This window comes from Anolis carolinensis, chromosome 1 (assembly GCF_035594765.1).
Source record: "Anolis carolinensis isolate JA03-04 chromosome 1, rAnoCar3.1.pri, whole genome shotgun sequence".
Lineage (NCBI taxonomy): Eukaryota > Metazoa > Chordata > Lepidosauria > Squamata > Dactyloidae > Anolis > Anolis carolinensis.
In genome coordinates this window covers 166,843,119-166,870,749 of record NC_085841.1, presented here as the reverse complement: position 1 = coordinate 166,870,749, position 27,631 = coordinate 166,843,119, and the positions used below count along the sequence as shown (strand labels likewise).

Below are 27,631 nucleotides of genomic sequence, written 5' to 3'. Positions count from 1 at the left end.
TTCTTCAACTTTATCATGATTTATTTATTATTTTTATTTTGTGTCATCATTTTTTAAATTTTAGCATTATTTATTTCTCCCTATTATTTATTTATTTACCTTTTTATTTACTCTATGATTTTTTATTTTGTGTCATTTAAAAAAATAGTATTATTAATTTTAAATCATTTAATTGTAATCCACAATCTATGTAATATTATTAATTTCATTATTAATTTCAGATGGTAAGCTACTTATTCTCAGCAAATTGCCAAGGCACTACACTTGGAGGGCCATCATACTCCGACAATGAAGGATCACTTAAGTAAGTTGAATTTCATTATTTATTTTACTTGATTCATTTACCTTTTTATTTATTCTATAATGATGTATTGGTTATATTTTTAATGCGTTATTTTTTGAAAATTTAGTATCATAATTATTTATTTGGCTTTATTGTTTATTTTATTTTATTATTTGTTACTATTTATCCCATTCCATTACTATATTATTTTTATTTATTTCATTTTATCGTTTATTTTGTTTGGCTACTCCATTTTATTGTTTGTTGTAACTTGTTTTGCTCTTTATTTTGATTTACAGTAGAGTCTCACTTATCCAACGTTCTGGATTATCCAAGGCATTTTTGTAGTCAATGTTTTCAATAGATCATATTTTGGTGCTAAATTCGTAACTACAGTAATTACTACATAGCATTAATGTGTAATGAACTACTTTTTCTGTCAAATTTGCTGTATAACATGATGTTTGGGTGTTTAATTTGTAAAATCATAACCTATATTAAGGCTTTTTCTTAATCTCTCCTTATTATCCAACATATTCACTTATCCAACATTCTGCCGGCCCGTTTATGTTGGATAAGTGAGACTCTACTGTACTCCATGCTTTTCATTCTTATCTCTTTCCTCTCAATCAGCGCCGAACGTCACCATGGGTCGGCGGTAGGTACCCTCCCCTGTTTAGGCCTCCAATTCCCAGAACCCTTTGCCAGCTTGTTGAACGGGCAGGAATTATGGGAGTTGGAGGCCCAAAGTGGAGGGCCGTAATTGGCGGACGTCGCACTGAGGGCTCTGGATGTGCGTGGCTTTATGCCAGTCACGAGACCAAGGATTCCAAAATGGCGGCGCCCTGATGAGTTGGGCTGAAAGGAAGGCGGCGCTGGCGTCGGAGGCGGGTCTCTCTCTGTCTCTCGGGTTCCCTGACCGGAAGGGAAGGTGTGGGAGGGCACAGTCCCGGGGCTGCTGCAGCCATGGACCGCTTCGCGTGGGCCTCGGGCCTCCTGGAGATCCACGAGAACCTAGTCACGCAACAGCGTGGGGTCCGCCTCTACGACGGCGAGGAGAAGGTCAGCGGAGGCAGAGGGAGGGAGCGAGGGTGGCCCAAAGAGGCCTATCTAGTTCTCAGTGCCGCTCCTCAGTGGATGTGCTCTGTTAGGGAATGACCGCCGTGTGACATCACTTTCACTTCCATGGCTCAGTGCAAGGGAGTCCTGGGAGTTGTAGTCTGACAAGGCCTTCGTCATGCCAGACTAATCTGATCTCTTTTTTCGATATAGTTACAAGCTTAGTACAGTAGAGTCTCACTTATCCAACATTGGATTATTCAACACATTTTTCTAGTCAATGTTTTCAGTACATTGTGATACAGTAATTACTACGTAGCATTACTGCATATTGAACTACTTTTTCTGCTAAATTTGTTGTATAACATGATGTTTTGGTACTTAATTTGTAAAATCATAACCTAATTTGATGTTTAATAGGCTTCTCCTGAATCTCTCCTTGTTATCCAATGTATTCGCTTATCCAGCGTTCTGCTGGCCCGTTTATGTTGGATATGTGAGACTCTACTGTAGATGCAGGGAACGCTGTGGATGGAGCAGATCTTGATTTCAGTAAGGTCTTCGACAATAATAATAATAATAATAATAATAAACTTTGTGTTTTCTAAGACCTTTATGGCTGGTTGCTGTGAGTTTTCCGGGCTGTATGGCCGTGTTTCAGAATCATTCAGTAGGTCCTGACTTTTGGGTGTTTTAGTGTTTTATCCCTGTGATGGAGTGAGCATATTTTAGCCAACATTCCAGAAGCTGAAGTAGTTCAAAATATTGTCTACTTCGGTGGCTGAAATCACCGTGCCTGTGCTCTGTAATGGTTCAGTGAACACAAACTTAGGATCTTATCACATTGGGATATAATCTGCTTATATCAGTATGCATCCCATTTTTTTTTAGGACTGGATGCATACTGTATTGAGACCGGATGCAAACTCTCCTGATCACACCTGATTATTACAATTCTTACAATTTGAAAATACTGCACTTTGATTCATCACACCATGGAAGCCTGGCTCCTCCCAATCCATTCAAAACACCCCCTTCATCACTCTATGATCTTTTGAAAAGTGTTGTTGCTGATGGGATGCATACAGATTTTCCTAACACACACATAAAAACAGCTTCAGCAACTGAAGAATCCATAGTATTTCAAAAATATGATTAGAATTCTGTCTGCAAATAATCTGTTTCTTGCAACACTTTGCAGACAGATTCCTGTTGAGATGAAGCAAATGTCATGTGATGGGACCCATTCAAAATCATTCTCAAACAGTCTCAGAAATGGAGTATTACCTAGTGTTATAAGGTCCTTTGCTGCATGCATAAAACTATTAAAATATGGTGTATTAAAGAACAACTACCACCACAACAATGAAATGGGGCTGTTAGTAGCAGATGTGCCTGAGGCTTGCTTTCCTACTCCTTTCCAAAATTAGTGTTACCGTATTAAAGACATCTTAGAGTACACCTACACTTTCAAATTAATGCAGTTTGATGCCACTTTAACTACCATGTCTCCATCCTATGGAATAATGGAGTTTGTAGTTTGGTGAGGCACCAGCACTATTTGGCCAAGAAGGATGAAGACCTTAAAAACGACACATCCCATGATTTCATAGCATTGAGCCAGGACAGTTAAAGAGGTGTCAAAATGCATTAATTTGGCAGTGGAGATGCACTCATTCACTGACTAAGGATTTTTCCAGATTAACTTTTATCATGCCTCATTCACAAAACTTTTGGGGGTGGGTTGAGGAATGAGTTGTCTTACTTTTGGTTGTTCTGACAATTCTGCTAACTAAATAAAAAGTGTCCAAATAAGCCGTGTAATGCTTGGTTATAAATACAGCATAATATGTGGAAATTCAGGTGCATTATATATTGTATACGTGGGAAGCTATTCTCTTAAAAATATGTCTTTATCTCTCTAGCTGAAGTTTGATACAGGGATATTGCTCCTGAGTACACACAGGTTAATCTGGAGAGATCAGAAGAATCACGTAAGTGCTATTTCTATTGTGTCCATATATTTCCATATAATATATTCTATCATTATGTGATAGAATAGTACAGGTAGTTTGTCTGTGGTTGCAGTGTAAGCAAAATCAGCCGCTATACACACTTTTATAGCACTTTTCAGTTTACTAAACTCCCAAGTGCATTTGCAAAATAAGTTGGGAGAATTTATTCTTTCTTTTTCATTTCATTTAGGTGTTGTTATCGATTCACAAGGTAGTTGTTAGTTGCTAGTTGCGAAGGACAATCTGAAATCAGTGTCTAGCTTCAGTATCTAAAGGCTTCAAAGATATTGAAACTAATTCCTTTACCAATACAGTAGAGTCTCACTTATCCAACACTCACTTATCCAATGTTCTGGATTATCCAATGCATTTTTGTAGTCAATATTTTCAATGCATTGTGATATTTTGGTGCTAAATTTGTAAATACAGTAATTACTACATAGCATTAATGTGTAATGAACTACTTTTTCTGTCAAATTTGTTGTATAACATGTTTTGGTGCTTAATTTGTAAAATCATAACCTATTTTGATGTTTAATAGGCTTTTTCTCAATCTCTCCTTATTATCCAACATATTCACTTATCCAGCGTTCTGCCGGCCCGTTTATGTTGGATAAGTGAAACTCTACTGTATAGGGGAAATCAGCCACCATCCTAAAGACTAGCAACTGTAGGAGGCTTGCGCCTCATCTACATTGCCATATAATGCAATTTTATAATGCAGTTTCAACAAACTGAACTGCGGTATATGGTAGTGTGGACCCTTACATGGTAATGAGGTTTAATGGCAGTGTGGATTCATAGAATGCAGTTAAAATTGCATTATAAAACTGCATTATGTATTAGTAAAGTGTACATCCCACTTTATCAAAACAAAAGAAACCCTGTAGTCAGTTCCCTTTTAGCCACAGAAGCATTGGGAGTCACGTTTAGTCAGCTCTGTGTAGCAAACCAAGAGCTCCTATCGATTGCATCTTCTTCCTCTCAGTAAGATTGTGTGCCTGGTTGCTGAAATTTATTGGTTTTCGTAGACACATTTTTCTAACAGAGACTGAAGATGTTTAACACTGAAAATATGTAATAGCTAAATACAACAACCTTGCCATTTTTTTTTGTGTCAGGAGCAATCGGAGTTGCTTCTGGAGTGAGAGAATTGGCCGTCTGCAAGGATGTTGCCCAGGGGACGCCCGGATGTTTTGATGTTTTACCATCCTTGTGGGAGGCTTCTCTCATGTCCCCGCATGGAGCTGGAGCTGATAGAGGGAGGTCATCCGCACTCTCCCCGGGTGGGATTCGAACCTGGCAGCTTTCAGGTCAGCAACCCAACCTTCAAGTCACGAGGCTTTTATCCCCTAGGCCACCGGAGGCTCCTTGCCATGAACCCCCATGACTAACTCAACCTACTGGAGGGGTTTGAGGGGACTGACTCACCATAGTAGGAGTTGTAGTTTACCCTGCAGCCAGAGAGCACACTGAACCCCACCCATGATGCATCTAGAGTAAACTTGCCCAACATAACAAACCTTAAGTACTGATGTGGTTTCTCTGGGCTAACCTGACACTGTCAGGTGTAGTTCACCCACAACCTTATGTGTTTTGTACAATTTAAACATTGCCTTTTTCAAATAATCTGGGCAATACCGGGTACCCAAGCTAGTAGATATATGTATTTGGCTGGGGGTACGTTTAAAAACGTACCTGTTCCAACTTACATACAAATTCATCTTAAGAACAAAAGTACAAAACCTTGTTTGTAACTTGGGGACTGCCTGAATATATAATTAAATCAAAAGTGGGAGGTGTTAAAGAAATCTGGGTTAGAAGATAAAGATCTTAGTGCTTCTCTTTTCTTCTTATAGAATAGAATCAAACTACTGTGCAAATTGCTATGAAATCCAACAAATGTAGTGATACGTTGTTAGAAAACTAAATAAATATAAAAAGAAATCAATTGAAATCCTTCCATAAATACAACCCTGAAACCAACCTTCCTATCATTGGGCACCGTAAGCCAACTGGAAATGTGTGTTACAGTAGTCTCACTTATCCAAGTTAAACGGGCTGGCAGAAGCTTGGATAAGCAAATATCTTGGATAATAAGGAGGGATTAAGGAAAAGCCTATTAAACATCAAATTAGGTTATGATTTTACAAATGAAGCACCAAAACATTATGTTTTACAACAAATTTGACAGAAAAAACCAGTTCAATACGCAGTAATGTTATGTTGTAATTACTGTATTTACGAATTTAGCACCAAAATATCACGATATATTGAAAACATTGACTACAAAAATGGCTTGGATAATCCAGAAACTTGGATAAGTGAGACTCTACTGTATAAGCAAATAATGCCTATTAGAGCGCTTCTAATAGTTGATACCAAATGTGTGCTGAAGGGGGCATTGAAGTGCAGCTCTAGTTGCTTTGTTAAATGCAATTTGACAGGGAACAGGATTAATGTTTTCCCTTTTTCCTATTCTGGCTGTTCCTTGTAGTTTTGGACGTTGCCAAAGTGGTGAACTTGTCTGTTTGCTGAGGTCTATATTACTCAGTGCTTCCCAACCTAAGCTTAGGAAAGGTATTTTTGGGACAGTAAATGCCAGAATTCCCCAGCCAGCATGGCCAGTCATGTTATAGCCTCCAAAAGAAAAACTTCTAAGTCAGGGGTCCCCAAACTAAGGCCCGGGGGCCGGATGCGGCCCTCCAAGGCCATTGACCTGGCCCCCGCTCTCAGTTTTAGACTTAGGCTCGCCCAAAGTCTGAAATGACTCAAAGGCACACAATAACAACAATCCTACTTGATTATCTCATTGGCCAGAATCAGGCCCACACTTCCCACTGAAATCTTGATACGTTTACAGTATGTTGGTTAAAATTATTTTTATTTTTTAAATATTGTATTGTTCTTTCATTTACCAATATTGTAAATGAAATATTGGAAATGAATGATATGGTAATAATATAATATATTGTGTATACATATAATATTAATAATAATATTATAATGTAATACAATATATTTATTTATTACAGTATTTCTACCCCGCCCTTCTCACCCAACAGGAGACTCAGGGCGGCTAATAATAATCATACAATATAATAATATTGGAAAATATAATATTAATTATATATTACATATTAAATGTAATATTACTAATAATATTACGGTATAATTGTATAGTACAATATAGTAATATATAATGCTAATGTTTTGCTATGCTAATAATATAATCTATTGTATGTACAATATATTATTAGCATAGCACAATATGCTATATGGGGTATAAATGTAGTAAATAAATAAATAATTGTTGCTGGGTTTTGTTTTGTTTTTTGCACTACAAATAACACGTGTGCAGTGAGCATAGGAATTTGTTCATTTTTTTTTCAAATGATAATTCTGCCCCTCAACAATCTGAGGGAGCATGAATCGGCCCTCCACTTAAAATGTTTGAGGACCCCTGTTCTAAGTACTGATCTGACTTTCATATTCCAGTGCTCAGCTCAGTTCTTTGACTGCCTTTCTCAGGGCTGTGTAAAAAAGCATTGATTGCTGAGTGATGAACACTGAGTCCCCCTTCTACACTGCCGTATAATCCAGATTATCAAAGCTGATAATCCAGATTATCTGCTTTAACTGGATTATATGTGTCTATACTGCTATATAATCCATTTCAAAGTAGATAATTGGATTTTATATGGCAGTGTAGAAGGGGCCTGAATGGGTCCTAAGTTGATTTGTGATTCCACAAACTTTAGCTGAGCCATGGGCTGGAGAAGAGTACAGATCCCAAATTGTAGTGAGGCTCTGTATAAAAATCAAAATTAACTGGATCTCTTTCATTAACTTTTTAACATTTTTTCAGTAGTATGTCTAGTTTGCAAAGTTTGTGTTTCACTGTGTCAACATAAGAAATATATTAAACTTTCTGAACTAAATCATATTTCTTTTCCAACTGCTGTAAAATAATTAAATATATGGGAGTTAAGTCCAAACTTATGTACATCCCATTAATTCAGTGGATCTACTTGACAGTAACAGCTGGATTTTGCCCTTTATCTTTTATATTAAAAACTGACATTGATAAATAGCAGTTAAACAGGTTACATACCATATTGTTACAATATAATACCCTGTTTCCCCTAAAATAAGACACCCCCAGAAAATAAGACCTAGTAGAGGTTTTGCTGAATTGCTAAATATAAGGCCTCCTCCAAAAGTAAGACCTAGCAAAGTTTTTGTTTGGAAGCATGCCTGCTGAACAGAACATCACAGCACACAGGATTGGTAAATGTACATACCATAGAGTGTTGTACATGGAAATAATGGTAGTAACAAGAAATTCTTGATAGGATTCACAGTTTGACTGGTTATGCTGGTTTGTGATGACAACTACTGTACAGTATATAATAAATGTTCATATTTTTTTGTTCAACAATAAAAGTGAATTCTTCTTCATGGAAAAATAAGACATCCCCTGAAAATAAAACCTAGCGCATCTTTGGGAGCAAAAATTAATATAAGACACTGTCTTATTTTTGGGGAAACACGGTATATATCCTTGTCTTCCAAAGCATTAGTACATTTCCTAATTGGGCATACACTGATTGCAAAAGCAATCACTCATAACTTGTTGTGACTGCGCCTTCGGGGATTATGGTTGATGGGGATGGAATTCAAAGAGGAAGAAAAAACCCTCGTGATGAGGGTTCACTGGAGGAGTTGCGCAGGAAGCGACTTAGAGAGCTATATGGGGGATCTTCTGAGGAAGATTCAGATGGGGAGATGGATGCTGAGGAACAGGTGGTGGCTGGGGAAGCGGGCACTGAATGGGCACAGCCACCGGAGATGTCTGGGGATTTGGGGTCTATGGATACTTCTGAACCTGGGGTTTCTGCAGGAGCTGATCCCAATTGGGATGCTTGGAGAAGGGAGGATGGTTCTTTAAGTGTTCATGGGGCTAAGTGTGGGCAGGATGATTGGGACTCTGACGAATTGCTAGGTACTCCAGATCCACGAGCTCTAGCTGTGTGGAGCTCAGACTCTGAGTAGATTTGGGACACCTGGTGTTTGGGTGTGAGTGTTTGGTCACCCAGGAGGAAGGGGAATAAAATGGGAATGTTTGGCCACTGCACTTTGCGTGTGGCAAGGTGTTGCTGAGGCGCCATTGGGATCTCTGTGTTTCCATGAAGACTGGACTTGGACTATGATTTGAATCTGCTGTTATCACCTAGCTTGGCTCTCGCTGTGTCTTATCGTGGACCTGTTTTGGATGACTGCACCCTCTTCAGACCTTGGATCGGAATTTGTCCTTGCTACTGCCTTCGCCCTGTGATTGATGACTACTATCGGCTTTTGACTCCTGGCTTGCTCTTTGTTATCTCCTGACCTGACCTTGGAATCCCGGACGACGTCTTTTCACCATCCTTTTGGAGCCTTTGGCTTTATCCACATTGTGGAAGCAGTCTACTGCATTCTTAGTTTGTTTATTTGTTTCCTGACCAATTTGGTGTTTTCTTTTGGGAACTGTTCCTTTGAAAACTACAGAGCCGGCTGGCAGGGCTTGGACTCAGAAAGTGCAGTTTGCACTAAGTTTGTTTAGCTTTGTTTTTACCTGCTTGTGTTGCTGAATTATATTTTTGTTTGAACTGCTCTTGAAGCACTGATAGTGAAGTGTTTCAAGGTTTTTTCTGTGTTTACATTACTTTTTGGCTTATCTGCTGAATAAACTCTATTTTTGTTCGCTAATTGGCGTCTGACTCTTGACATAACTGACAGTAGGAAATACATGTTGGAATGCTGTTTTATCTTGGATGATATTTATTGTCCTTTTGTTGTCTCCATTGTTTAATTTGAACATATAATCTTTCTGAGTAGATGGGTTTGTGAAATTGTGAGTATAGAATCATAGAATAGTAGAGTTGGAAGAGACCACATGGGCCATCTAGTCCAACCCCCTGCTAAGAAGCAGGAAATCGCATTCAAAGCACCCCCGACAGATGGCCATCCAGCCTCTGTAGAACAATAGTGAGAGCAGTAGACGTGGAATTACATTATAAGTTACTGTAGTTATAAAGTTTAGACAAGTCATTACTAAAATCCACATCTCCAGTCATATAGGAAAGTATGGGATTGCAAAATGTTCTGTGTCCACATCTCTTAACTGACTACTGTGCTTCAAATAATGACTTCATAGCCTTAAGTGAGGGATCAAATATTGTTGGACTATATTTGTGAGGGCCATACTTGGCTGTGAAGATATTAATTTAGGGTGAGGACATAATCAGTGAGAAATTGTATTCAAATTTCTACCACCAAACATCAGCATCAGGTGTGAGACATAATTATTATTTTCAAGCTTCTGCTGCCTTTACTGTTGAGACATATTTTGTACAATGAGTAATTGCTCTATGCATGCATCTGTTTATCTGAAGCATTGTAGGTGGTCTTCTTGCTCCCACTCATTCATTCTTCTGTAACCATTTGTTAAGCATAAAATGCATAAATGTGTCATTGCCCTCTGCTGCTTTCAGTGAATTATTATATGTTAAGTAGGTGGATTAGTGAACTGAAGGTCAATAGCCTTTTGCCTTTCAGGGGATACTATGTTTATGCAAGTTAAATATAACGGGGTGTTTGTGTGTGTGTGTGTGTCTATATATGTGTGGATCAGAACTGTGGAACTCATGATATGTCTCATAGCCAGATCTTTATAGTCAGCGCATATGTGCATGTGCCTTTAAGTTGACGGTCAGTGAATTTAATAACAACAACAACAACAACAACTTTATTTATAGACTGCCCTCTCTTCCAGAGGGGACTCAGGGCAGTTTACACACATAAAAAAGACAAACATTCAATGCTTTGTGCAAATACAACAACTCAAAAATTAAACAAAATTATACAAAATAATAATCATAAACTTATGGCAAAAAAGAGATTAACATCAAAATAAAAAAACAAAATATGAATAGTCAAATAAGCATAATTATACTAAATAACATAATTAATAATTAAGACATAAACCCCGAGAAAACTAGTAAAATACATAAAAATGACTATCATGGTTGTTCTTTCTTATGTACCATAGCAACAATGGAATACAAATAAGTTAGCCAGAGTTCCAATGGAATTAAAGTGCCCTAGAATTTTTCAGGGTTTTCTTAGGCAAGGAATACCAGAGTAAGGGGATATATGTCCACTTAAAAATAAATCCCATTAACATCATTCTCTATAAAGTGAGATTGAAATCTAAGTGTACATGGAGCCTAAGGGTTTAGTTAAAATCACTAAAAATGCAAATAAATATATTTATTTGTCCAGCTAAAAGATTTCACGATCATGATCTGAACCAATTAAAAAGTTTTATGTTAGGATACAAACTGTAGATGCAAAGAATCCCCCCTGCTGCGATGCTTTTTCTTTAAGCATAATTTGTACATCAAACTCAAGGATTTTGCATATGAAGTGCTTCGTGGCAGAATTTGTTGCCAAGATGACATAAATATTTTACAATCTATTAAAAAATAAGGAGTTATCAAAATAATCTTTATTTTGTTCTCTGTTTTTCCCCCTCTAGGAATGTTGTATGGCTATTCCTCTTTCTCAAATCATTTTCATTGAAGAACAGGCAGCTGGAATAGGAAAAAGGTAGCAATTCTATGGCAAAATCCTTTAAGTTGGGGATATCCAATACTTCACAAGCATCGAATGCACATTGCAACCCTACTTACCTGTCTTAGGCCTCTTGGCTTACAAAATGGTGAAAGTCACCCTTATATTTCTGAATCAGTTATTGCAGTTCCCTTCTGTATTGTCTTGCACATCTAGCTGCTCAGCCCGGGACCACACCACACCATCTTTGGCTTGGTTCTACTCCAGTTAGCTGGCACAAACCAACAAATGAACAAACTGATTCATAATTCTTTTTGAGGGTTAGAGAGTGGTTTACTTGTTTACTGCTTCCCATCAATAGTTACCCATAAGCTCCCAGACAACTGTTTAAGATGCATTCAACACATGTGTATACAATTTTCAAAGTTAAGCAGTGTGCATAGAGCAAAAGTGGGACGCATAAGACCTTCCAGATATCAATGGATTGAAATCTCTATCAGCTCTAGCCAGCATAACCCATGGAGAGGAATGAGAAGTGCCAAATTTCTTGTTATTTTATTGAGTTTTCTTACATTTTGTTAGGAACCTTCTAAAGCAAGCCTTTATGTTCAACCTATACACCCTAATGCTTTTTCTCAGCAGGTGGTATTAGAGTAGTACACTGCCTCCAATCTTTCCTCCGATCCAGTGGTTCTCAACCTGTGGGTTCCCAGATGTTTTGGCCTTCAACTCCCAGAAATTGTAACAGCTGGTAAACTAGCTGGGATTTCTGGGAGTTGTAGGCCAAAATGCCTGGGGACCCACAGGTTGAGAACAACTGCCATGATTTTTGTAGCCATTAACAGCTTTGTGAATTTGTCTCATCTTTTAAAGATGGGAGTCATAATCAGATCTTATAACGGCAGATTTCATAGTTCTAACTATGCACTAGTGGAGTATTTCCTCCTGTCTTTCATATATTTCCCACTAGGTATTTTGACACAAAATATTCTGAGAAATATTTATTATTGTTTAAAAATACTTTCCAAACAAACATATTAAAAAAGTTATTGAACATGTTCTCCCATTCCCTTGGTTAATTTTGGCCTATATAGAAAATGAAATACTGGTACATGTGTTCGTTGATTTTAAATCCAGATTTTTTAGATACATATCGTTTCCTTTCCCTCCTTTTCCAATATCTTCAGCGCCAAAATAGTGGTTCATCTTCACCCAGCACCTTCCAGCAAGGAACCTGGCCCTTTCCAGAGTAGTAAATACTCCTATATCAAACTTTCCTTCAAAGAACATGGCCAGATCGAGGTATGTATGTATGTTATTCTGATCAGTGAGATGATGTTGAAGCATGTTCTCTGAATTTCCTGAAAAGTACAGTTTGGAGAGGTTTTGCTATAATTATACATTAGCAATTTGAATGGGCAAAACTGAACTTATCACTGGTTTTATTTTATTTATTGAAATATTTATATTTATATCCTATATCTAAATTAAAATTTAATGGAAAAAACACAAAGAAAAACAACAATACTTATGCATACATACAGAGACATACATAAATAACAGTTATATGTTAACTACACAATCTGGATCTCTAATTTTACATGTAAGTCTAAACTGCAAACATATACATGAATTTTAAAAGTGGATCTTGTGCCTTTTTTCCGTTTCTGAATAATTTAGTATTTTTTTCTTCCACTTTATATGTTAGCAATTATTTCTGTATCACAGGCTGACATGTAGTGTATTTTATTTTTAATTATCAAAACACACATATACATACACATACATACATATACACACACACACATATCTATATGAATGCAAATAGTTGTTTATGTTTACAAAAAGACTAAATACAAATTAAATTTGATGTTTATTATTGTCTTCTTTTTGAAATCATCATAAAGTTCTACAGGAGACTATCAGAAGAAATGACACAACGAAGATGGGAGAGCATGCCTGTTTCTCAAACCATAGAAGTTAACAGAAGTTCACAGGTACTTGTGACATTTTTCATTATTAGATCTCTATTTTGAACAAAATGGACTTTATCTGGCATTCCATATGGAAGAGGAGGAGCAGACTGTGCCATTGGCAGCTACATAAAAAGTACAGTCATGCTATGTTTTAAATTACAAAAAATAAACTTGCACGTAATAACAAAAACAATACAGGAATGAAGTAATTCACAAGATCTATATATAAATACAAATAAAGTATAATTATGATTATTATTATTGTATAGCAATAATGGTAGAAGAATGCTGAAGCACTCTCTTTCTTTTAGACAGGAAGAATACGAGCTGCGGGGATTGTAGGTATTGAGCGAAAATTAGAAGAAAGAAGAAAAGAGATGGATAAAAACATTTCTGAAGTAAGATATTGACATTTCAGAAGGCCCTCTTGATTTTTTCCTCTAGCTATAGCTACAGTTCCTACTAAAGCTACTAAACTTTGAACATAATATAATTGTACATTTTGTACTCATGTTTTCAGAAAAAGATGTGTCTTCTAGCAGCAGAAGTATTGTATGATATGTGCCTGCTCTAATGTTTTCCATGTTAGCACAAGACATGCATTCATTTCTGATTTTAATTGGGAGGGAGGTTGCATTCCCCCTTTCACCTGTTTATATATTTAAAAAGTCATTCCTAGAGGTCCCCAGCAGTAGAAACACCCCTTTAACTCTTTTTTTAACATCCTGGAATGGAAGAGGTTGTTTGGAGAGTAAGCTCCTTCCTCCAACAAGAAATAAGTAATGAGTATATTCTCCATTCCCTTTATTTTGTGACATTTAAATAGGTTTTCTTCTTTATAGCAGGTTTGCAGAACCCTTCTCGATTATATTGACCAACAGTTCTTATTGTTCCCTTCACGGCATTTCCTGAGCTTTAACCAAGCTTTCCTACCTTCTCTCTCCACAGTAGTTTATGGAGAGAGACAGGAAGTTTCCAGAAGCAACAGTTCTCTCCTTTGGTTTGATTTTTGAAGGGCTGAGGGAGGCCCCTAGGACCTACAGAAGTCACTTTTGGGACACAAGCAGCCTGTGGATTCCTTGATTTCTTCTCCAATGTTAAATTGTGGCCTAGAATTTTGTGCAAGCTATCACATTGCGTAGTCAGTCAAATATTGCAAAATGTTGCATAAGATTGGAAAAAAACATTTTTTTCTTGTACAGTCAGGTCTCCATGACAGAAGTCCAATGTTTCTTGATCTTGTTGTCGTTATCCCCCAGCCCCCAAATAATGTATAGATAAAAGTAGAGCCTGTTCAGTAATTGTGTTCTGCCTATGTCCAGCCTTTCTTCATGTTTTTATACAAGTGGAACAGTAAGCATCCTTTTGAACTACAGTGGAAGCTCAGAGTACAAGAACACAGCATCGTGGAGAGGAGGAAGTATGTGGGCTGCTCTTTCCAACAGCCATCAGTTTGTGTAATTCCGCCCTGCGTTGCTCCCACTCTCTTTATCAGAGGATAAAACACACCACATTGTGAATGTTGGACAGAGGAAACATGGAAGCCCTGCTCATTATAAATCAATTGCTTTCAGAGCTGTTGCCCTGAATTCCAGAATGGGCTTCCTGCACCTGCTGGTTGCTGCTGATAAAAACTGATTCTTTTGGTCTTTATTTTTCTGAGGAAGTTCCTGTTAGGTGTGTTGCATTCTCCTTTGTACTCAAGCCTGAATCAATTAGAGAGGAAGTATTGTTTACCAGAGGGTCTCCATTTGTCTCGTTCTGTTTTTCTCATTTGGATAGAGAGCTTTTGTGCATGTTATTGATAACACTGTGTAAGATGCCAAATATCTAATCATTGCTAACATAATGAATCCAACAAATAAATAAACAGAAATAAAAGAATGCCATAAAGCTGTGTTAAATAATCCCAGATTTTGACTGATACATAGATAGATCTGCCTTTCCCTTATGGATAGATGTGGTGAACAACAACAGATTAAAGAAAGTATATCTGATAAATGCAGTCAGTAAATGCTTAAAATTCACAACTTAAAAAATACTCTTGCATAGGCCTGTTGGAAGAAACTGATATTTATTGCTTTTTTTGATGTCAGAAGCGACTTGAGAAACTGCAAGTAGTTTCTGGTGTAAGAGAATTGGCCGCCTGCAAAGATGTTGCCCAGGGGACGCCCAGATGTTTTACCATCTTGTGGAAGGCTTCTCTCATGTCCCCACAGGGGGATCTAGAGCTAACAGAAGAGAGCTCATCCCACTCTCTGGATTCCAACCGCCAACCTTTCAGTCAGCAGTCCTGCCAGTACAAGGGTTTAACCTGTTGTGCCACTGGGGGCACCAGGTATTTATTTCTGTTTTAAATGCAGACAGTGTGCCCAGCTGACAAAGCTCCTCTGGCAGGTCATCCACAATTTGGGGGCAGGTGAAGAAAATGTCCTCAGAGTAATAGATGTGAGTCTAGTCTTGGCTGACTGAAGTATGTGATTTCCAGAGGACCCGAGGGTATGGAGCAGATTATATGGAGCTAGGGGGAGGATCCCCTAGGTAACCACAACCCAAAACACGTAGAGCTTTAAAATACATCAACCAACACTTCATGCTTAGGCAAGAAACAAGTTAATATCTGATTGTGTCAGGGAGGTTTGTAGTTTAGGAAATGTGGAATTATCAAGTATAAAGTTTTTAAATCACACTATTCAGGTAAGTTAGGGAAGCAGCTCAGTTGCCTGCCAACCCATGAATGAGTATTATTTGTCCTCCTGCCTAAGAGATGAAAATATCTCCTCTCAGCATGCAAAAATGTACTCTATGAAGCTGCAGAGTCTGTTTAACTTCTCAAACAGAGGGATCACATATAATTACAGATGGTTTTAGAACACTGGAAATTGTAATTTCAAATGTTTGGTATTAGGAGGAAAGTAATTGGTAAAGAATTTGTGCAGTGATTCAGTTATACTAGCCTTCTGTAGGTAGATGTGTGTTAAACAACTTTTATTTTATTATTCCAGGCTTTTGAAGATCTCAGCAAACTCATGGACAAGGTAACGTAATTCCTCCATGACTTCTGTTTTCTGAATTCACATCAGCTCCCCTCCCCCCCCCAACCTAGAGAATCATGGAGGTAACATAAAAACTGCATGTTTTGAGGGGCTTGAGGGTCCACTTTCAAGTGAGTAGAAAGTGGCAGTATGGTGGCCCTGGACTTTGGTTTGTTTTACCCATAACCACCATCACCCTCTTAAAGCCTGTTCTTATGATGGTTTTGTATAATGTCTTTAAGAGCTTTGTTACCTCTCAACAGGCTAAAGAAATGGTGGAACTGTCCAGATCAATCGCTAACAAGATCAAAGATAAACAAGGCGACATCACTGAAGATGAGGTTGGTTAATATTTCAACATGCTTGATTTAAAAATCCTGCAAAAAAAGTTGCATGAACTTAATAGGGTGGAGAAATCCCCGTAATGCTGCTAAACATTAGATTAATGATATGGTATAAGAACTGTCAACCTGTAAAATTACATTTCAACCTTTTGGCCATATCTGTATGTGCAACGTGCTCTCGGAAGCTTTTGCCAACTTTTTCATGTGCATACATTGCTGTGCACTCTGCAGCAATAGGCAGCTTCCCCCAAAAGAGACTTCCTTCTTTAAAATCTGTACAGTGTGGGTGAGTGAATGAAGTGGCTTCCTTACAATGCTTCTTACAAGACAACAATCCTAGCTCTTGGCAGAGAAAAAGAATTGTTTGGAAAGCCTGCTACATCTTGTTCCGTTGATGGGGGATGCTGGTGCCTTTACTTCTATGTGTTGAATCTGGCTTCTTTTTCACATGCATTCTTTCCTCACTCCACATCCTAAAAATAGAACTGGCTCTTTATTAGTTCATATATGCATCTTTTGGGAGAGAGTTTTAACAGTAAGCTTGATGAAGGAAGTTTGTACTTTTGCCCTGGTCATCAGTCTGACAAAACTGTGGGACCCTTCTTATCATTGACATCTCATTTAACCCTCTTTTAATCGTTTTTATTATACATTTTATTTTTATTTATCTGGGAACTTAGAAATCGAGATGAGGATCTGGGATTGAATTTACTGTGTATAGTAATACTTTAGTTTCTTCCTAGAACACATTATGATCTATTCTGCATTATTAGTTAAGGACCATATAACTACCTGTGTCCTTTTTATACTCTTATTTTTTTCCAGACGATCAGATTTAAATCCTATCTGTTGAGCATGGGTATAGCTAACCCAGTTACCAGGGAAACCCATGGATCTGGTACACATTATCATATGCAACTGGCAAAGCAATTAGCTGGAATTTTACAAGCACCTCTTGAGGTAAAGTATTCACAATTCACTCTTTTTAGAAAATTCTATGCAATGCAAGTGTATGCATTATTTCAGTTCACAGAGAAGAACTGTAGGAAGCTGGCAGTGCATGAAGGGGATTGCTCTTTCCCTGCATTGCCTACTCTCTTGGACATCCGGTATGTCCACTGAAAAAAGAGCCTCTGAGCCAAGAGAAATCAAACCACTGGATATGAAGGAAGTGAGACAGTGCCCTGTTCTGGCAGTATGAGCTGACCCTCTCCACAGCCCCAAAGGAGAAAAGCAAGAAAGAGAAAAGAGATGACAGAGTGAGAAGGAGGAGACAGAAGAAAGCACAAAGTGTGTGTGTGTGTGTGGGGGGGGGGGGTTTTGAGAAGTAGAGAATATATCTACACTGAAGTATTAATGCAGTTTGACACCACTTTAAGTTACATGGCTCAGTGTGATGGAATCATGGGAGTAAATTAAAAACATGTGCCATAAAATTACATTGTTTCATAGTACATTTAAAAAGCCAAAAGTTAAAAAGAGAAATCAAACATGTCCAATGAAAAGCTATGGCCTTCTAATGCCATGGCAGAAGAGGCATCAGAGATGGGGACTGCATTCTGGGCAGGAATTCTGAGCTCTGAGGGCGCACCAACACTGTAGAATGTATTCAGTTTGACACCACTTGAATTGTGGAATCCTGGGAACTATAGTTTGGTGAAGCACCAGCACTCTTTGGCAGAGGAGACTGAAGACCTCATAAAACTGCAACTTCCATGATTCCTTAGCATTAGTTGGCTCTGCCACAAGTATCATGAAGGTGAAAAGTTAATGAAAGTTCCTTTGAATAGATAGAAGTGACACCCCAAAAGAGATAATAAACAAGAATATAGCCCTTCCCAAAATATTGCAAATTGACAGTGAGACAAGTTGAATGAGAATTTGAGAGGAAAATGTATAGAATTATTTAAACAATTTTAAATTTCTTCATGGTCAGAAGACTCCAAGTAACATTGATAGATAACAAAAGTATATGTATAAAAGGCACAGGAAGAAGAAGAAAAAAGAAACTGCTGAGAAGTTAGATTTACTCCTTGCTTATGTCTTTCCTGCAAAGATCCAGACTGCATTCTTGCTTTGATAATACTTTAAGTGCATGAATGGACCAATATGGCAGTTCAGAGGACACTAACAAATGTACAGAACTGGTTAAATCCTTGATTATTTCAGATTTGGTGTCATTATTATTTAGGACTAGCTTGGTTACCCGGCGTTGCCCAGGTAATTTGAAAAAGTTAATTTTTAATTGTACAAAATGCATCCGGTTGTGGATGAACTACAACTGACATCATGCCCGAGAAACTCCATCAGTACTTAAAGTTTGGGCAAGGTTACTCTGGATGCATCATTGGTGGGGTTCAGTGTGCTCTCTGGCTGCAGGGTAAATTACTACTCCCTCTGTGGTGAGTCAGTCCCCTCAAACCCCTCCAGTAGGTTCTCTGTGCCAAGTTTGGTCCAGGTGCATCATTGACGGAGGCCACAGTTTCTCTGGTTGTGGATGAACTACAACTCCAAGAAAGAAAGGTCAGTTCCCCCCAAACCCCTCCAGTAATTAAATTTCGGCATATCAGGTATGTGTGCCAAATTTGGCCCAGATCCATCAGTGTTTGGGTTCACAGTGCTCTCTGGATGTGGGTGAACTACAGCTCCTCCATATGAAGATGAATTTTCCCCAAAGACCTCCTATATTTTTTGCTGGTCAAGGGGTCTCTGTGTGCCAAGTGTGGTCCAATTCCATCTTTGGTGGAGTTCAGAGTGCTCTTAGATGGCAGGTGAACTACATCCCAGTCCCAACTCCTATACATCATGAATTCTCCCCAAACCTCTCTAGTATGTTCAGTTGCTAATTAATTATGAGAGAGGCAGTGGGGCAGGATAATGCAAATTCCACACCAATGGAAAGAGTCAGAAACACTAGGATGTCTGTGGTGGAGGAAAAACAGAAAATGTAGGAAGCAATTGTCTCCGTTTGAAAGCCTTCACTTTGGTGGTGGGCTGGATGGTGTTTGTAGAGGACATTGGCAGGGTTCTTGGACATGTTCATGGTTCTCGCTATAACCTGCAATGTCTTTGGAGGGAGGGCCATTGGTTCTTCTGAGCAGTAGAAGCTATAGCTATTTGTGGAAGTGGGAGCCTGTCTATGTAAGTGGACACCCCAGCCACACACATACGTACATATTTTCACTTTTATTGTGTGTATAGATTTGTGCCTGGAAATGTTGTCAAAGTGGTGTGCTATATGTTCTAATCTGGTTCTGTTTCCCTAATTCTTGTTATCAACAGGAACGTGGGGGAATAATGTCTCTGACAGAGGTGTATTGCTTGGTGAATCGAGCTCGAGGCCTGGAGGTGAGGACTAATTGTCTTGATGAACCTCTGATGAGACTCACATTATAAATTTGCATTTCATCAAATTGTTTTCTGTTTGATGAAATGCAAACAGATGAAAAATCTTTTCCCCTTGTTTTTTCATAGGTTTTCTTCTCCCTTTAAAATCGGTGGTATAAAAGTAGGACTGCATTGATAGATCTCAGAATGAGTTGGGTAAAAGTGTTTTCAAGTGATTAGCTTAACAAATATACACACTTGAAGTATATGACAGAATTCTGCACTGAGAACACAGGAGTATACATATTACAAGTATTGAAACTTGTTGAGAGCAGATTTAAAAATTGTGCTCCCTTCATGAGATAGGCCTGTTGCTTCTCTCATGAACAAAGCAAAAACAATTGTTAGTCACTTCGCAGCAACTAAGCCAACAAGTGTCATAAGTGATATATTTTGAATTGCACAGATGTGCACATTACCTTGCCAGAATTTTGGTATGGAACAGTCAGATGCTCCAGAGAGAGCAGTTGCTTCCAATTATTGTGCAGTTTAAACTGAAGCCTTTAAAACCACCGCATACTTGATACAGAAGACATGCACTGTTTTCTTTCGTCTATTCAGCAATACTTTACTTTTCATAACAAATTATTCATCTGTTTTTCCTTGATATTATATACTCTAAACAGAATAGTTGATGTTTAGGCCAGGTTGGGTAAGATATAGACCATGAGCCCCAAACAGAATTGCTAGTCTGTTTTGGGCCTCATCTACACTTCTGTAGTTAATCAACAAACGCCCACAAAAGTGCCTGAAAGAAATCCCTTAATGTGCATTAGTGTTCTGTGGTTTGTGTAATCGTCATCTGGGCTTCAATCTGGTTCCAGGATTTCTTATGTAATCAAATGCATAGCAAAACGCTTCCTTCAATACCAGTTTGAAACTGACTTCTGCGGTCGGTGTAGATGTGCTATTCACAGCCAAAAATGATGTTCCCATGATATCTACAGAAAAAACCATGCACCAAAAGCTCTGTCTACAAAATGAACAACTGTGCCTTGTTTTAAGGGCCAGGAGCAACTCTTGTAAGCTTCCAGGAGTGGTAGTTCTCTCTTCTTTCTTTGGCAAAAAATGCTGAGGGGAGAGAGCAGGGCTACACAAATGGGCAGAGGGTCAGGTTGTCCCCTGCTACTTAAAGAGATGTGCTTCTTTCGTTTGTGTCCGCTGTATCCCCTTCATGGTACCTAATTATATTTTGACTGTGAGTCAGTTCCTTGAGGGTTGCTGTGAGTTTTCCGGGCAATATGGCCATGTTCCAGAAACATTCTTTCTTGACAAGAGGGATCCTCTAACCTCTGCAGGAGTCTACCGTATACCATGCAGCTGTGGACAAGTTTACATAGGGGCCACCAAACTCTGCATTTACAAGACATGAATCAAGGAACATGAAAGGTATTGCAGATTAACTCAACCAGAGAAGTCAGCCATAGAAGAGCACTTGATGAACCAATATGGACACAGTATATTATTTGAGAACACAGAAATGCTGGACAATTCTAACAACCACCATGTCAGACTACACAGAGAAGCCATTGAAATCTACAATTTTCAACAGAAAGCAAAAAAACATGAAAATGAACAAAATCTGGGTACTATATTTAAAAACTCTAAAATCAGGACAATAAATAAAGATCACCACTCAGAAAACAGAGGAATCAATCATGGCCAGCTAACACCTCCCAAAAAAAGGGTTCTCATTAAGCAGCCAGACCTTGAAGCTGAAAGACTAGTCAATGCTAATCAAGGTGGCTGATTGAAACATTTACACCTGCCTCAGACAAGAGTTCTTTCTCCCACCCTGAATATTCCATAGATACATAAGCCTCACTTGATTAGTTTCCAACATGGACTTCTGAGGGTGTCTGCCATAGGCAAAATGTCAGGAAAGAATACTTCTGGAACATGGCCATACAGCCCGGAAAACTCACAGCAACCCAGTGATTCCAGCCATGAAAGCCTTCAACAACACATAGTTCCTTAAGGATTTCTTTGTATTCCATGTCCATGTGCAAAACACACAGGTAATACATATGCCTGTTTCCTGGATTTTTATTATTGAATTGAATTAAAGAGGACTGGAAATTGTAGCACATATAAGCATCATGCATATTTGAAATCATATATTTTGTACACCATCATATTCAGATACAAAAAGGTCCACTAGCTTTGAGAATAATATTTGCAATGTGATTAAGTAAATCTGTGTTTTTTCCTATTAGTTGCTCTCACCTGAAGATCTCGTAAATGCCTGTAAGATGTTGGAAGCACTCAAGTTACCTCTAAGGTGAGAATCCGTCAAACGTTAAGTCTTGAAAATACAACTCAAAATGAGCAGTGGGTTTAATTCAAACACTCAACAACCTGGTGGGCTTTGTTAAGATCTGGGGAATCAAATCTATAAAAAAGAATTTAGAGCTGGAAAATAACAGAGAGCAACCAGACACAATTGTATTTATGCTGTTCAGTAGTAAATCTCTAAGGATTTCTTCTGTTCCCTGTCTGTAAAACTGCTTTCTCAAAACGATACTGAAGATATAATTCCTTTCAAATATTCCTGCATTTCTGAAAGTTATGACTTCACATTCTTCTTCTTGCATCATATGGCCACCACTTACTCAAGCATCATAAAGTGGGGACTTGATTCCCCTTAAATAAGATTGTGAAGGACACTGCAAGAAGAAACCACCACACTGCTCCCTTGTGTGCTTGTAGGCAGTAAAAACCAAAATCAGGCTAAAGTTACAAATTGTTTATTAGTCCTGTTGCTATGGTTTTAGCAGTCAGACTAATAGACATAAATAAAATAAGTATTACAGAGTAGATAGTCCCTAAAAAGAGGAACCTGAATAAACTGCATGGTAGAGATAGGAAGAAAAGGAAGAGCAAAGGAAAAGCAGGCCTAGGCTGATTCCTTTAAAAAGAAATAGTGTGAAATTCTATGGTTGACTTAACGAAACAGTTTTCTGAATGCAACATTCTAATTCTGAATTGTATTTTTCCTTCCTTTCTTGGGTTAAGGCTGCGTATATTTGACAGTGGAGTTATGGTGATGGAGCTCCAGTCCCACAATGAAGAGGAAATGGTTGCTTCTGCTTTAGAGACAGTAAGCCTTTGTTTTCTTCTGCAGTAGCTGAAAAAAAAGTGCTTTTGGTTGTTGGTGGACTTGGAAGTATAGTGTGATCCTTGCGGCTCAGATATTTGAACTGGCTAGAGCACTGGTTCTTAAATTTTGCTTCTCTAGAAACCTTTTGAATTTGGGTCATTACAGTAGAAACCCCAGCCTGAATGGCCTGTGGTCAGAGACTCTAGAAGTTGAAGTCGTTCTATACAGCAAGAGGCCCAGAACCCCTGTGCTAGAAGAATAAATATCTGCCAGTTATGTGCTCAGTGTATCCTGCTACAAGCAATAGAGATTTCCAGCATAATATTTTCATTTATGACATTGAAACTTTTTGAACAACTAAGAGTGGTAATTTCGCTAGGACTTTTGCTCCTTGTCCCCATCTAGACAATTGATTTGGGGGGGGGGGGGGGCTTTTGACATCTTTCCAAAACCTCTTAACTTGATTTCAAAAATGCTTAAGCAGTTCTTATACATTAGGTTTTTTTGTTCTTTGTTTTGAAAGGCACAATGTTTTTAGAATGGTTCTTGTTTCTCAAATTTTCATTAAATGCTTGCAAAGCAGGAAAAGCCTGGTATGTGACCCAAAGCTTAGGGCCATGGGCCTTGCTTCAAAGGGTTTCCTGTTACTGGACTTGGAGGCGGGGAGCTAAACTCATGGGAAGTATATTTGAAAAAAGTGGCAGCTTCTTCTCATGTAATGAAGGCTGATTACTTTATTATCCTATTAGTGTCTTTTTCCCAAGAGCTCAAGTTGTGTGTGACATTATCCCATTTTTTTCACCTTGCTACACACCTAGAAAATAAATAAAGTTGATAGAAACCAAAAGTGTCATTCTGAGAGCTATGAAGGATCTAGCATGGATTGGCTTCTTTACTTCAATTCCCAGCATTTAATATTGGCTTCTTTAATTCTATTCCCAGCATTCTATTCCTTCTGTCCTTTTATCAGATCCACATCCTACATTTTAAAACCGTCTATATTGTTACTTACAATACATAAGAACCGTACTTGCCTTTATAGGTTTTTAAGAACCATATTTATCAACTTGTCTTAGTACTTGGGTGGGAGAGTCCCGGTGAATACTAGGCAAGAACTGTCAAAACCATCTCAGAATCTGAGTATTCCTTGTGAAATAAAACCCCACAAAATTCATGGGGACACCAAAAGGTGACAGGTGACATGACGGCCCATCTACACACAAAAACATGTAGGAAGAGTAACTGTCCCTGGAATCATATACCTGGAGTAGATCCTATTGCACTGAGTGGAAATTACTTCTGTATATGAATCAGCTGTTCATTTATCTAGCAGAGCCTAAGTTAGAAACCTAAGCATGTGATGCAGACATATACAAGTTTGTTCAGCTTGATTAAGCATTTTACAAGGAGAAATGTACAAGGATTTACATTGGTACCACTAATGAACTAAAGGTACTTCTTTGATATTGAATCTAAGGATTATGTAACTGAAATATTACTGTTTAGGACAGTGGTTCTCAACCTGGGGTCCCCAGATGTTTTTGGTCTTCAACTCCCAGAAATCCTAACAGCTGATAGACTGTCTGGGATTTCTGGGAATTCTGGGACCCCAGGTTGAAAACCACTGGTTTAGGGGAAAACTTGTTTCTGTAGGTAACATGCATGCCTGAATAGCTCCACTAGAAATAAGTCCTGTTTTATTCAATAGGGATTGAGCTCAGGCAACTATATACAGAATTTCTGCCTAGATATGGTCAGTGTGCTATCCACATTTAGTTTTAGGACTTCTTTTACTTTACATCAGATAAATTGTTAGTGCAATAAAAATACTGTAGAAAGCTCACACAGATTATGAATTGTATTTCTTTGATTACTAAATATCTTATTTAAAAAGACCCTCTTAATGGCTGATGTTGAGAATGATGTAAGGAAACTGAACATTTGTTAATGTTCAGTGGATAACATATTTAAACCCAGCAAAATTTTAAATTTGTGTTATTTTATTGTGTTATTGTTATGTCAGTCTGTCAAGTTTGTTATAGTGTCATTAGGTATTATGTTTTATCTTTGCTTTTTTGTGTTTTGGTTTATTTTTTAGGTTTTATTGTTTATGTATCATGGTGGAATTTTGTAAATTGTTTTGCATTGTGGTTTTACTTCATGTAAGATGCCCCAAGTCCTGTTTGGAGGGGGGCGGGATATAAATAAAGTTTATTTATTTAATTTATTTATTTAATGTGGGGGTGAGGAACTAACAAAGCAGCATTGAGTTGCTGTGCAGGATATTTTCTAAACTGCTTTGTCTTCCAGGTGTCTGAGAAAGGATCCCTTACAGCAGAAGAGTTTGCAAAACTTGTAGGAATGTCTGTACTTTTAGCCAAAGAACGGTAAGGAATAATAAATTCAGCTCCTATTCTTAATTCCCTGATCATGACTAAAATAATAAAAGTATGTTTTCCTTTTTCTCTAGGCTTCTTCTAGCTGAAAAGATGGGCCAGCTATGCAGAGATGATTCTGTAGAAGGCTTGCGATTCTATCCAAATCTATTTCTTACACAAAGTTAATGGCACACTTGTTCCTTCATTCCAAATATATTTGCCATGTATAGCCTGGGTGAAAGGATGTCAGTAATGCATCTCTTACATAGTGGATGTAATGGCATTTGTCAGCCATAATGATGCAGAAATATTCCCAGTGGTGGGAAGTGTCCTAACCTGGAAATCATGGTCAGACGTTACGGGAAGTGGATCTAGAAACATTGTATGATGTGCTGCTTGAATCCTGTTTTCCTTATGTAGGAAGGGAAATGATCCATAAAAGGTGAGGGTGTTAATATGACCCATTGCAAAGATAGAGTACAATGCTATTTGCTCACTATATTTTTTCAACACTTTTTTCTAAGTATGGATTTTGTACTTGCAACTCCAAATAAGTGATTTACCAAATCATTGGTATCAATGTAATTCAAAATAAATGTAGACTGTGCCTGCTGTTTCCAGTTACCCATGTTATGATTCCTTCAGAAAAGGCCTGTATTACAGAAACAAAATTAAAGTGTACACAATTTGCTTGTAAACCATCTTTAAAGGGGAGGATTAATCTGGATAATGAAAAATATATTGACTTTGTGCTGAATGTTAAGACAAGAAGGATTGTGAACTCAGATTTCCTTCCTTCCATTCTTTCATTCTGAGCCTCATGTAGTTGCTATTTTTGTCTTCCCTTTTGCATAGCTATAAAGAAGGGCATTCTGCCATCTGCTCTATTAAATAGTACAATGGCCTTGTTTTCATCATGCTATTAAAGTAGTCATTCATCTGACCATGTTTTAAGTAAACCTTACTACTGTGCTGATTTCTATATTTAAATATGAAACAAAAACTAGCTACTATCAGATATGAGCAATTGCACCAGAGTGGCATTATGTGTTCGCCCCGTGTTCCAAAATAAGAGGGGGCAACTAACTGCATGGGGGGGGGGGGGGGAATCAGGGAATCACTGCAGTTGCGAGTGAAGATCTTGCGTGTATTCTGTCAGACAGGAAGCAATGAGAAGTCAACTCTGGTTTTGTTTTTGACTTGTAGCCTGCCATTTAAGAAGGAGGAGGGGCCATTGAACAAAAACATTTTCAACGAGTTCCCTACACTTAAAGGCATTTTGGCCATAAAAAGATGAGGGGGTTTCAAAATATGACAAATAGCACACACTTAAGATGAGTATTGTGTGTGATCCATGCTCCCCCCAGATTACGAATAGTAATAGGAATAAAGGGGGGAAGTCAGTAGTACTGGGTTGCTGTGAGTTTTCCGGGCAAGTTTGAGCATATTACCTGGGATCACAGAAATGCTGGACTGCTCTAACAACCACCATGTCAGACTACACAGAGAAGCCATTGAAATAAATCCACAAGCATGTGGACAATTTCAATAGAAAGGAGGAAACCATGAAAATGAACTAAATCTGGCTACCAGTATTAAAAAACTCTAAAATCAGGACAGTAAATAAAAAAAATAACACTCAGAAAACAGGGGAATTTCAGACAGGAAGCAGTCAGGGGCCAGCTAAAACCTCCCGAGAAAGGATTCACCCAGGCAGGAAGCAGCCAGGCTTTGAAGCTGCAAGACCATTAAATGCTAAGCAAGCTAGCCAATTGCAACATTCACATTTTCCTCAAACAGAAGAGTTCATTCTTCCACCCTGGGCCTTCCGCAGATATATAAACCCCACTTGCCTAGTTTCTAATGGACCTCACAATCTCTGAGGATGCCTGCCATAGATGTGTGCAAAACATCAGGAGAGAATGCTTCTGGAACATGGCCATACAGCCTGGAAAACTCACAGCAACCCAGAGATTGAACATTTTAAATACATTTAAATACTCAAAATCTCAACATTTTCAACACAAGAGTACTCATAGCATGTCAACTATCTCAGTTATAACGAAATAACTTTTACACTTTTTTCCTGTCCTGATTAAAAAGAGAAATTAAGTATATATATCTTTCTGTAACCTCATCGTATTAAAATAAATCTCCCCGAGTAAGTAATTGGTTCTTAAAATAACATTTAAAAATAAGTTAAACATGGCACAATCAAGCAGTGTAAAGCCCTTCTAAGAATTTAGAAGTTTTATGTAACGAAATCAAATCCAAACACAGTGTTTGTTCATTGTATGAAACATTTGAATGTACAGTAGACTGCTGAAGGCTTTCATGACTGGAATCACTGGATTGCTCTGAGTTTTCCAGGCTGTATCGCCATGTTCCAGAAGCATTTTCTCCTGACGTTTCGCCCACATCTGTGGCAGGCATTCTC

General features: G+C 38.1%; 1 protein-coding gene across 2 annotated transcripts; it reads left to right on the top strand.

The window, feature by feature from the left end:
• Positions 1-1,080: 1,080 nt before the first annotated feature.
• Positions 1,081-26,153, top strand: vps36 (vacuolar protein sorting 36 homolog). Of its 2 annotated transcripts, XM_062958322.1 has the most exons (14): positions 1,081-1,345; positions 3,268-3,336; positions 10,940-11,010; positions 12,162-12,276; positions 12,882-12,971; positions 13,262-13,348; positions 15,956-15,988; positions 16,249-16,326; positions 17,155-17,289; positions 19,612-19,677; positions 21,933-21,997; positions 22,732-22,816; positions 25,127-25,203; positions 25,287-26,153. In XM_062958322.1, the coding sequence occupies exons 1-14, from the start codon at positions 1,250-1,252 to the stop codon at positions 25,378-25,380; spliced, it is 1,161 nt and encodes a 386-aa protein (XP_062814392.1). In that variant the 5' UTR covers positions 1,081-1,249; the 3' UTR covers positions 25,381-26,153. The 2 variants fall into 2 exon arrangements, with proteins under 2 accessions (XP_062814392.1, XP_062814393.1); XM_062958323.1 differs by lacking the exons at positions 1,081-1,345; positions 3,268-3,336 and adding an exon at positions 4,510-4,670.
• The last annotated feature ends 1,478 nt before the right edge of the window (positions 26,154-27,631 follow it).